The sequence below is a fragment of the Psittacula echo genome, assembly GCF_963264785.1.
Source record: "Psittacula echo genome assembly, chromosome: 1".
In the NCBI taxonomy this organism is placed as follows: Eukaryota; Metazoa; Chordata; class Aves; order Psittaciformes; family Psittacidae; genus Psittacula; species Psittacula echo.
In genome coordinates, this window is record NC_137735.1 from 115832212 (window position 1) to 115843975 (window position 11764).

General features: G+C 43.5%; 1 protein-coding gene across 1 annotated transcript; it reads right to left on the bottom strand.

Moving 5' to 3' along the window:
• Positions 1 to 660: 660 nt before the first annotated feature.
• On the bottom strand, positions 661 to 11532 carry AMDHD1 (amidohydrolase domain containing 1; the record flags this gene model as incomplete). Its single annotated transcript, XM_080630539.1, has 9 exons — positions 661 to 775; positions 1500 to 1660; positions 2061 to 2154; positions 4492 to 4616; positions 5521 to 5746; positions 7888 to 8165; positions 8736 to 8800; positions 9803 to 9909; positions 11396 to 11532. 9 exons carry the CDS (start codon positions 11530 to 11532, stop codon positions 661 to 663), a joined length of 1308 nt encoding a protein of 435 aa, XP_080486665.1.
• Positions 11533 to 11764: the final 232 nt, after the last annotated feature.

Here is an 11764-nt window from a genome sequence, read left to right on the forward strand (position 1 = left end):
ATTGATCCTTGGCAAGGGAAGATATTGCAGATCAGCTGGTGAGCAGCACCTTGCTGGGCTCCCAGCTGCTGGCTTCCGCTGAGTTTGAAGGCTGCAGAAAGCAGATCGGTATTTTGGAGAGGCCAGATATTGTGCTTCCCACCACGACTGTGGTTCTGGTATCTGCTTAGTTTGGGACTGAGTAGACCCAGGAGCTATGAACGTTGCCTTGGGATACTGTGGCCTCCCACCACCACCAAGGACCATTCCAAATGTCAATGTCTCAGCCTCTGGCCCCCTGTCACAGGTCACTCTTCCCAATAAATCTTACTTGGTTGTGAACTTCTTCATTCATTGGTGGTTTCTTTGGGTTATTTTCAAATACAATAAGTAAGTTTATAGATGAATAGATTTAATAGATAAATTGTGTAAGAAACCATTTTTGAAACTGACTTATTTCAAAAGGATACAACTAGGAATTATTTTCATGCAGTAGAGAGAAGGACAGCAGACATGAAAATGTTCCAAATGGGCAATGCTTGGTAAAGTTTATTTCAACAAGAGGCTGGTAAGGTAAGCAGGCAAACAATTTACTGGCACATACAAACCTGATTTGTCTGTTGCTTTGAAATACTCCATGCTAATAGTAGCTTCCAAATTATCATTCTTAGATTATATCTCTCAGTAACTGATCATTGTCTCACAGCTCTCATTCTGATAGATGACTTTTCCTTTAACTATAACATAGCTGATCAATTCTTTGTGTCCCCCAAACTGGTAAATCAAGTGCTCCCACCTAGAAAGACAAGATGTATGAGAATATCCAAACTTGCATTAGAGTGGCTTATATACCTAGTACACCTGGTAATTATAAAAGATTTGCTTGAACCATGGGAAAACACTATTCCATGTGTACATGTTGATTTCTTTTTGCATGAATACAGTGAGTTCATGTAAAAATGATAGTGATCATCACTATCACTGTAGTGATATGACAAGGGGGAATGGCTTTAAGCTGAAAGAAGGTAAGTTTATATCAGACATTAGGAAGAAGTTCTTCACTGTGAGGGTGGTAAGACACTGGCACAGGTTGCCCAGAGAAGCTGTGGCTGCCCCATCCCCGGCAATGTTCAAGGCCAGGTTGGATGGCGCCTTGAGCGACCTGGTCTAGTGGAGGGTGCCCCTGCCCATGGCAGGGTTGTTGGAACTGGATGAGCTTTAAGGTTCCCTCAAGCACAAACCATCCTGTGACTCATTCTATGATTCTGAATCAGTAGAAAATTCCTTCCATGAAATAAGCAGGTATTGCCTTTAGATAAGTTGTAATTAGGCATGGATTATTTGTAATATTAGTGCCAAAAGTCCTAGGCTTTATTTTCCACTGGAGCAATTAAGGAGAATGAAAGTGGGTCTAAAATGCTAGTGGCATGAGGAGTTCACTAACCTCTCCACTATCCAAACATGGTAAAAACCAGTCCCTTCTGTTAAATCACATTTCAGATGACAATGGAAGAACAAACCTTGACGAATTTATGATCACAAGATCCCCCTGCTTGCCCATCTCTATGGAGCCATGTGTATCCGATTTTCCCAGAGCATAAGCTGCATTAATGGTGGCAGCTGCCAGTGCTTCATTCATTGACATCTTCATGTTTACACAGGCCAGATGCATCACCATAGGCTAAAAGGCAAGTTAAGTGGAAAATGGGAGTTATCAGTAACGCAAAAAAAGCTGTTCATGCCTCAAATCCCTAAGCGCTCCTCCCTCCTTGTGCAACAGGAGTTGTGCTGTGTAATGTAAATCTTGCCAACTCCAGAATCAGAAATCTAAAATCATGAACTTTGAGACCCTTTTTTATGAGCCTCTCAGTGCGCATGAAGAATAGAATCCCTTCTGGTTTCAAGAATTGCTGGCAAAAACTATCGACACACTTCAATAAGCATGAGCAGTTGTCTAAGCAGAGGATACAGCTCTCTTTGCAGATACAAAGACTCTTTTAAGCATGCAAGATCTATACACAAGTTGTACTAGTAAGAGACTGCATGATTTTGTGGTGTCATAAGAATGAAAAATAGCTTACCATTGAAAAACAGTATGCGTTAGGATTAAAGTCACTGCCAAGAGCAACTATAACTCCTTCTTCTAACATTTTTCTAGCTTGAGGTTGCTTCAGTCTAGTGGGAAAAACACTTGTCAGTACAATTCACTTAGTTATAATGTGATGATTTACAAAAGCAAAAGCCACCACTCGGTTTGGCTAGATTCATGCATTCAGCTACACTGATTCTTTTGGAGATGAAGGCCCAGATTCTCCTCTCGGCTCTCTACCTATCACCCTACAGATAGCAAGAATGGGAATTGTGATCCATTCTTTTGAGATATCATGTGGGAGCAGCCAGGATCAATCATCAGGCTTCAGGCCACTGGAATTCTGGTATTTATCCAGACCTCAGACATGTCAGGATTTACTAGGTGAAAACCTTCATTTCTCAAAGAAGTATTTTCTAGTCCTTACAGCTTCAAAGGCAGGCTCCCAAACACCTGGCACAAGCAATGCAATAACCCCTTCCCAACCCTGTTGTCAATCTGAAATGTTAAGTTGAAACTGTGACCTCAAATTCATGTATATTAGAGGATTTTCTCACTTAGCACTGTTAATGCAAAAGGAATCTTCAATAACTTCAATATCCAGAATGGCCATTTCAAAATTGTTTAGCCATTGGATTAATCTGGGAAGGTGTTTGCAAGGCTGGGCACCAGGAAATACACTAAGAAGTTTTAGCCGTAGCTGCTGTAAAGCCAATAGCGTCAAACATCATGTCCAGAAATAAAGCACTGTAACAATACAAAGGAAACATTAGAGTGACTGCTGCTCAGAAAGTAGTATTAAAAGCACTGCAGTTAACAGAGAAGAACAATAAATGAGGTCTTGATGAAGTACTTATATTGGCTATAAGACAATCCTCTCCCTACAGAAGCCTCTTAGCAGATTTATGACAACATGATGCTCCAAGAGTTAACGGTGTTTAAAAGGATTTGTCTGAAGTGCCATTCCCCATCCTCACGTGTCCTTCCAGTCTCTGCATCCCCTGCTGTACTCTGCTGCCAGACTCCTTAGGAGTACTGCAGGCAACGGTTAGCAAAGGCCAAAACGAGCGTGTACTTACCATTAATCAACTCTGTAGCTGCACACTGACCACCAGCCCTGGTCAGCCAGTGGTCACTACTGCTGGTCACTACTGCTTTTCTTCAAACCAGGGATTGTGTAGGGGCAGGACATTCCAAGATCTGAGCTCCCATAACTGGTACTTAAGGAGCTGAAGGAGGCCAGCAAAGGATGTACATTACCTCACAGCAGCTTCTTATATACTGCTCAGCTCTCAGACCTCCAGTACTCTCTTAATGAGTTTCTCATTCATGGCTTCTTCATTTTTAGACTGGGAGTCCTGTGTTCAGTAAACAGGACACTGCAACAAAGGAGGCCTCATTTCCTATGGCTTGTTATTATCCCCATCTTAGTCTTATCCTGAGGTTATAAACTTTCCACTGCAGGGAGTCTCTGGAGTAACACGTGAGTTACGGCCACAGCCTTTTCTATTGGTGGCTGCATCTCTGTTGTCTCCTTCACCTCCCTGACCAGTTTGCCTGCTCAGGTTTTTTGCTCCTGGGATCAGTTTGCAGGGCCACACATCCTCCCTGAGATCTGTCTTCTGGCAGTGCATGTACCTGTGATCAGCCAGCAGTTCAAAAGCACTGGTGCAGGACATGAACAGGTACACAAATACAAACACAAGCATGGTCACAGACATGAGCACCAGTGGCAATGCCACTCTCAAAGCGGGCTGCTGAAAATAAACCAAGATCAGGTCTCTTCACAGGAAGGAAGGTATTATTGGGTCACGGTCCTCATCATCTACTTGGCTTATTTTTGGCATTAGGGGTAAGCAGGTGATTCATCCATGCTTATCTGTAATATCTGCATAGGAAAATAGTGTTCTTAAGGGAATTCTGCTCGATATTGCCTGGGTAAAGTCAGATGAGATTTTTAAAATGCTACCCACAGTCTTTCAGCTCTTTTGGTTACTGATGGATTAATTTCCCAGCAAAACCTTCTGCAAGAGAGCAAATACATACACTGCAGAGATAATTTGCCTGAAAAGAAGCCAACTCCATTTTAAAAGCCTAAATGGATTAAGGAAAAGCATCCAGATTTCTTCTGGAATTTCTGATTGATTCCTCATCCTGTCACAAGGGTTAAATTCCAGTGTTGACTCACCCACTCCAAATCTCCTGTGAGACTTCTCAGAAGTAGGATATTGCCTCATTATTGAGACTTTCCACCAGAAACAAGACCTAAGGAGGCTCATGCAGCTCTTTGTATTTGTGATTGTCTTCACTGATCAAGCCTGATCCTTGAGGCATAGATACAACCTTACGCTTTTACATTAAAAGACCCTAAAACCACACAGTTTTGCTGTTACAAAAGTCTTCCACCAACCTAGTGGCCTTACCTTAGCATGTAGGCAGTTGTTGGTAAAAGGACAGCGGCACACTTAGCTCTTGCCATTGCCTTGATACCTTCATCACTGACTTCTTCCAGGTGGCTGATAGCCCGGGCGCCAAGCTCAGCTCCAAGCTAAGCAATTAATTCTCAATTAGTGCAGTAAAGCAGTGTTGCTTGCAATTGACAATTGCAAAAGACAATTCACTGCTAATGGAAAATTTACTAAAAGAAAAACCGTAAAGAATGCTTGAAACAACAAACAGAATGCAGATACAAAGTATTTGCTAATTTACTGGAGGAGAAGTTGTCCACATAAGGGTATTGACCATTCACTGAGTGGAAGAGCACCTTCAGTAGTGTTTTCAGCCATCTGACAGGCAAACTGTGGGACAGCTATGGATAAAACCATTATCAACTCCTGTTCACAAAGTAACCAGCAGAAAATTGTTACAAAACTGACACTGGCTGCAGAACTAGTAGCGCAACTGCTGCCTTCAACCGTGAAGCACCAAAAAGGCTTTTATGATTATCAAGTTTTTTGGGTTTTCGTTTTGTTTTGTTTTTTAATAAAGCAGAGAATAACTTGAGCAGACCCCACAGGAAGGAACCAATGATTGTGAAATGTGGCCTTAGAGTGACTTTCTGTATCAATCTATTTGGAAGCCTGTTCCTACCTAAAGCATCCCTCTGAGAGCACCCACTGCACATCAGACTTGTTGCTGCTAACAGAACGTTTAAGGAAATAGATTTTTCAAGATGCTGTTGGATTCACGGGTATCCACCTTCCCCATCTGTACCCCATGTGGAAGATAAGCAAAATCAATGTTAGCGCATGTAAGTCAAGGCTTCCTCCAATGTCCTTAACTCCAAAGCTGCACAAGGGCTGCACTTTCCATCGTCTGACAGAAGTAGATGTCTATGAATGGTCTGTTTTATAAAGCCTTAGAAAAGAAAACCTCTGAAAACCGCAATTCTTTCAAAGATTCAGCCCCTCCAAGAGCAAAAATGGCTCCACCGAATGTTAACAAAGACGTACCTCAGCAGATTTCATTGGATGGAGCTCATCACCATGGAAGTTAATCTGTAACCCTATATCTTTTCCAGCTTGAAGAATTCTCCTGGTAGACTCCAGATCAAAGACTCCCTTCTCACAGAACACATCTATATTGTGAACATGTATTTCACCAGTTAGTTTGAGTTCTTTCAGTTTAGGGAGATGGTTATTGATAATGTCATCTGTGGCTTCAGCAGCAGTTTTCCCTCTAATGAAAAGACAAGGTTAGGGAGCCATAAGAATAACATCCTTGAAGCCTGGCAAACACTCACATCACACGTGCAATTACCAGATTGTTTAGAAAATGATGCAAATACAAATCACTCAAACCCCCTTCAGATTGAAAACTTAAAACTACTGTAATTCACGCATTCTCAAATATGAATTACTTTCTATTCAAAAAAACATTAGAATACATTACTATACATTTTTTATAAGGTGGGTACCTTAGATGCTAACCAAGACATGGGATATTTTAAAACAAAATCTTCTGCTTTCCTATATTCTGACCTCCTTATACTATATCCTAAAACACAGCTATTTAAAATATGTAAATGATTATCTGCATACGTTCAGTGGTGTTCATGCAATATGCTTATGCACAGATCAACGCTCAAAGGGGATGCGCAGCACAAGTCATTGTTTCAAATTTACCTCTCATCCTTTTGCATTATTCAGAGTGATAGCTAGGAAACTGTTTCTAAATCAGAGGGGCCTCTCAAGGTTCAATTTATCAAAGTCAGATCCATTTACAAACCCCCTATTAGAGAGAGATAACCCAGAAAGGATCAGTAAATGCCTCTGACCAAAAGAGCCAACAATCTCGAAATATGCAGCTGGATTGTTAGAATTTTGCAGTTTTAAGATCTGCAGGTACATGGTACACTGCAGCTAAATGCCTGCGACATCTCAATCCCCATTTCAGGCACAGATTGGCATTATACAAGTGCCACACGTGGGAGTTTTACAGTGGCAGTAAATTCCAGAAGCCAGATTCTGCTTGGATTTATAAACGAGGTTGTGCAGTTATAAAGCAGAGTAGAATCCGGCTTAGGGACCTTGTTTTTTCACTCTCACTGAAACAGTCATTGGGGTTGTCCAGGCTTCTACCACACCAAGCTTCCTCCCTTTTCTTCTTTGACTCAGCAGCTTTTGGAGGAATTTGGACTGAAAGATTAGGACCAGAGCCAAGAAAAAACAGAGGGAAATACAAGTCTTGGTTTTGCTTTCTGGGGGAACATAATGCCCAAGAATGCAAAACTCATTGTTTTAATGCAAGAGAATTCTGCTCAGGAAATCACTTTAAAAAAACCCCATGAATTTGATTCAAAATGACAACTAGAGGGATGAACAGTTATTTCTTTGTCCCCCTCCTGCAAACTTTCTAGGTTCAACTCCTAAAGAACTGCAGATACTCCCAGTCTGGAAGTTCCAAGGCTGAAAACAATTTTTAAAAGCAATGGGCAGGAACAAGCATCGCTTTAAACAGGGCAGCCTTATTTTTCTCTAGGATGGCTCAAACCAAAGTAGCTTGCACGTTTGGTGCATACTTCAGTAAGTGCTGCCTATTGCCAATGCTCTATATCATGGTCCCACAGAAACTGAAAGATGCTAGATTAGATATTTGGAAGAATTTCTTTACTGTGAGGGTGGTGAGGCACTGGCACAGGTTATTCAGAGAAGCTGTGGCTGCCCCATCCGTGGCAGTGTTCAAGGCCAGGTTGGACAGGGCTTTGAGCAACCTGGTCCAGTGGAAGGTGTCCCTGCCCATGGCAGGGGGTTGGAACCGGTTGAGCTTTAAGGTCCTTCCAACCAGTCATGGGGAAAAACTGTCACAGTGAGAAAGGCTTTTTATGGTATCTCTACTTGAGCCAACAGTTGTGATTAAACACGTTTACTTTAATCTTCTACTCATCACATATTTATAAGTTGTGTGCATTTCTTCATTGCATGGAAGCATAATTAAGGTTTTTTTTACTGAGGTATATCAGGATCAAATACACCATTTATTTCTCCTCGCTGGTTAAAATAAAAGTTCATGGCAGAGATTAAGAGTAGCAGAACTTCCTGTACAGAAAACCCTGTAATATGTGTTATGCTCAGTGTAAGCATCAGCTGGATGTAAGCATTCTGTGCTAAACTGATGCTGGCATTTAGTAGCCATTAAATAATGCTTCCCTGTCTTCCTTCAAATCAAGATTTAGGAGAGCCTTCTGTAAACACTGGCTATAGTTTCAAATAATGTATTTCAGGAGGGCTGGGAAGAAGAAACGTTTCTGAAAATAACAGCCAATTTTCAATGCGAAGCAGTAAGACTTAACGAGAGCAAGAAGAATCAAGTCATATTACTTTGGCACTGAATGAGCTCCACAGTACGTTGAGGAAATGCCGATATCCATGCATTGCTTTGCACGTTCAATCACCCTGAGCATTTTAAGCTCTGTTTCTAAGTTTAAGCCATATCCACTCTTGCATTCGATCAGCGTAGATCCTGTTCTGAGCATGCGTTCGAGTCGGTGTTTGAAAGTACTGAACAGCTCTTCCTCTGTTGCCTTCCGAGTGTGTTCCACAGTAAAGTGTATTCCTCCCCCAGCCTCGTGGATCTCCATATAGGATGCACCTGCCAGCTTTGGGAAAAAAGAAAACAAAACCCAACACCCCCATACATTTAGCTGTTAAACATGTTTTTTCTATCCAAGGGATTCTGCAAAGTGCCTTGAGAGCTCTTTGCAAAGAGAAGAAATGGGGGAAAGGACAGAAATCTCCATTAATTCCTCCTCCCTCCCGCTCCTCTTCTCTCTCCCCTCCATTTGGGTGAAGAAATCTTGTAAGAAGTGACATAAAGAGAATTACTTTGAAGATTTTCTTCCCCCCGAGCCCAAAGGGAAAACTTATCTCTAGCTTAAAAGTCATTTATGTGAAGAAAAGGGGGTGTGTGTGTGTGTGGAGGGAATCAAGGTTAGATGGTACAGTGGCACTCCTGCATTGCTTCAATTAATGCAAAACTATATCAAGGCTGGCTGCAAAGCCTGCAATTACACTTCTCTCTCAGACTACCATTATTCAGAAATCATCCCTCCTTAGATTATATGCATTTACAGATTATATACATTTTGCTACATAAATTCACTAGAAAGTTATGTGTAAAAAAAAGAAAGAGGAAATAAAAATCCAGATGTGTAATGTTACGCAGTTACCTTCATTGCAAACTCATGAACCCTATCACCAGCCCACACTGGATGCGTATGTGCATCTACCAGGCCTAAAGGAAACAAAGTAAACGTACACTCGTGTTACTTCACTGTGTAAGAGAAAAGGTTATGGACATGCAAACAAATTAACAGCATAAGCTCCCCTGTAAAGTCTCTATTAGTTAGAGAAAAAGAAAAATCCAAGCAGCCCAAAAGCTAGGATTTTCTTTAAAAGCTATTAATTTTCTTTCAGTTTTTTTAGGTGTGACACATTATGCAAAATATCTCTGGATGAGTGCATCAGTTGCTGAGTTTTTCCTGGTGTTTTGATGACATTTTCAAACTGTGGAAGAAATTATAAATTACAAACTTTGAAAGGGTTCATTAGACTTTACATCTGTGTTCTTTAAAAAGGCAAACTGCTGAGGTTGGGCTTAGTACGACAGCACTTACTCTAACAATAGTCCACTTACTCCAGCGGAAGCTTTTTCTACAAGCTATGAAACCAACACTACTGCATGCCCAAGGCCACTGCAGACAAAACAGAGGTCTAACAGCTCGTGCTCTAACAACACTTGCAAAGTTCATGCAATAGACTTGCCCAGGTTTATTTTCTATCAGTTGAAGCTGCAGAGCATGTGACTTAAAATCTTGTGCTGCCCCTTTGCCTCCAACTGGCCACGGGAAGGACAGAGACTGAGCTCTGTGGCTGAACTGCTGATGGGCAGAAAGGATACAGAAAAGAGAGCTGAATCCGGAAAGTCACTACGTGACCCAGCTGCATTACCATGTGATCTATGATAGAGGAAGAGTTCTAACAGGAAAAAAGAGGAGACAAAACTCCACCATGAAGCCCAAAAGAACCATCCCAAGTGCTGCAATTTTCTCCTTGCAGCACTCCTGATGAGGAAGCAATGATACTCTGCCCCAGCACAAGATACTACCAAACCAGTACTGAACATAGAGGAAAAAAGGCTGGAGGGATGTTTAACACACATTAGCACACGTGAGTACTTTGTCTCCAAGCACTTGCCACAATTCAGCACTGCATCGTTATGAACAAATACACCTACCTGGTAACACGCACTTCCCAGAGCAGTCAATTATTCTTTCAAATGTTGCTCCTGAAAACTGATTGCGAATAACATCTGCCTGGCCCACAGCTTTGATACAACCATCTCTGCAAACAACAGACAATGGACAAAGGAAGGGTGAGCCTGCTGAAAAGGTCAATGCTCACTGACAGAGCTCCTGGAGCAGCAACTCTATGAAAGCATGGGTAGGGACCTTCAGCAGGACTGAAGACTCACACAGGAGGTGGTTTGCTCACCTTACAGGTGCACAGAAAACGATGCAGTAATGCCATGCATTGCAAATTGTTTGCCTTGACACTTGTCATGTCCTCTGCTTAGATCCTTGAGACTCTTGGTACTTTTTTGTTCTCATTTCTGCTAGACAACGTTATTTTTCCCTTGTGGATCAGCAGATACACAACATTACTCCAGCAGGTATCTGCAGGGCCCTCTACCCCTCATGGAAATCAAACTGTCATCACCAGCCTCCACTGCCTGGCTGTTAATCATACCCTCATGTCCTTGGAAACCATGGGGATAAACCTCTTTGGGGCTGATCATCGGTTCAACAGCAGTTTTCTCCCGGTGGAGCTCAAGGATGGTACTGGAAACCCGAGATTGCACTTGACAGATCGCCTCCAGCCATGCAGGGAGTTCCTCCTCACCTACACAACAGGGGTCCCCTGGGCATGTGCAGCACCTCTGTCCTCTAAGCCTTGTCTTTCTCCAGCTCTCTTCAAGCTACCAGAACAGCAACTGGGAGTCATCATGGGAACCTCAGTGAAGTTCCCTCTGTGCTACATGGCTGAATTTTTAAGACGCAAAGAGCAGTTAGAACATTTAGAAATTACAGAGATGTAATTACATGCATTAATTGTTAACTGTAATTACATTAATTATGCAAATTATCTATACCATTGCTATTAGTTCATGTCAGTTCACATAGAAAGCAGAGGGAGAAGAGGGTAGCTGTATTGTTCAAAAGAACAAGTTATCTTCAGGAGGCTGAAGTGTGACCACAGCATGATAAAGGAAGTTATCAGGACTTTGATTGAAACATTCAAAATTATTTGTTATTTGAAGACAGGCTGAGAGAGTTGGGCTTTTTCAGTCTGAAGGAGAGTAGGCTGTGGGGAGACTTTAGGGAAGCTTTCCAGAATCTAAAGGGGGCCTACAAGAAATCTGGAGAAAAACTTCTTACAAGGGCCTGTAGTGACAGAACAAGGGGAAATGGCTTTAAACTAACAGAGGGTAGGTTTAGGTTAGATCTAAGGAATAAATTCATCACTATGAGGGTGCTGAGGCACTGGCACAGATTTGCCCAGAGAAGCTGTGGCTGCCCCATCCCTGGCAGTGTTCAAGGCCAGGTTGGATGGGGCTTTGAGCCCAGTGGAAGGTGTCCCTGCCCATGGCAGGTGGGTTGGAACTGGATGAGCTTTAAGGTCCCTTCCAACCGCAACCATGCTGTGATACAGTCAGCCAGTTGCAGTACTCTGCTGCCGGCCAGAGGCAGGCGGTGGCAGCCATCGCCGCGGGGGCAGCGGCAGCGACCCCCTCCCTCAGACAGCCCCGGCCCCGCGGCCCCACACTCACAGCCCCACCACCAGGCTGCCGTCCCGCAGCACGGCCAGGCTGCCCGCGTCCTGCCGCCGCAGGTACTCCTCGCCCTGAGCGCACACCAGCACCAGCTGCTGCGCGTTCTCCAGCAGGAGCCGGTGCCGGCCCGCCATGGCCGTCGGCGGTGCGGACAACGACGGGTGACGCAGGGGACGGCCGCCCCTCGGCTCAAAGTCCCCCGGGGCGGCGCTGGGGAGGGCGCCTGCGGCCCAGCCGGCCTGGCCCTGACCCCAGCCCTGGCTCTGCCCATGCCCGGGTTGGCCTTTGCTTACCAACCTCCCCGCAGAGGGTGAAGGCACGGAGGTGGGCAGCAGGGCAGGAGGGGCCGGATGATTCCACCCGGGC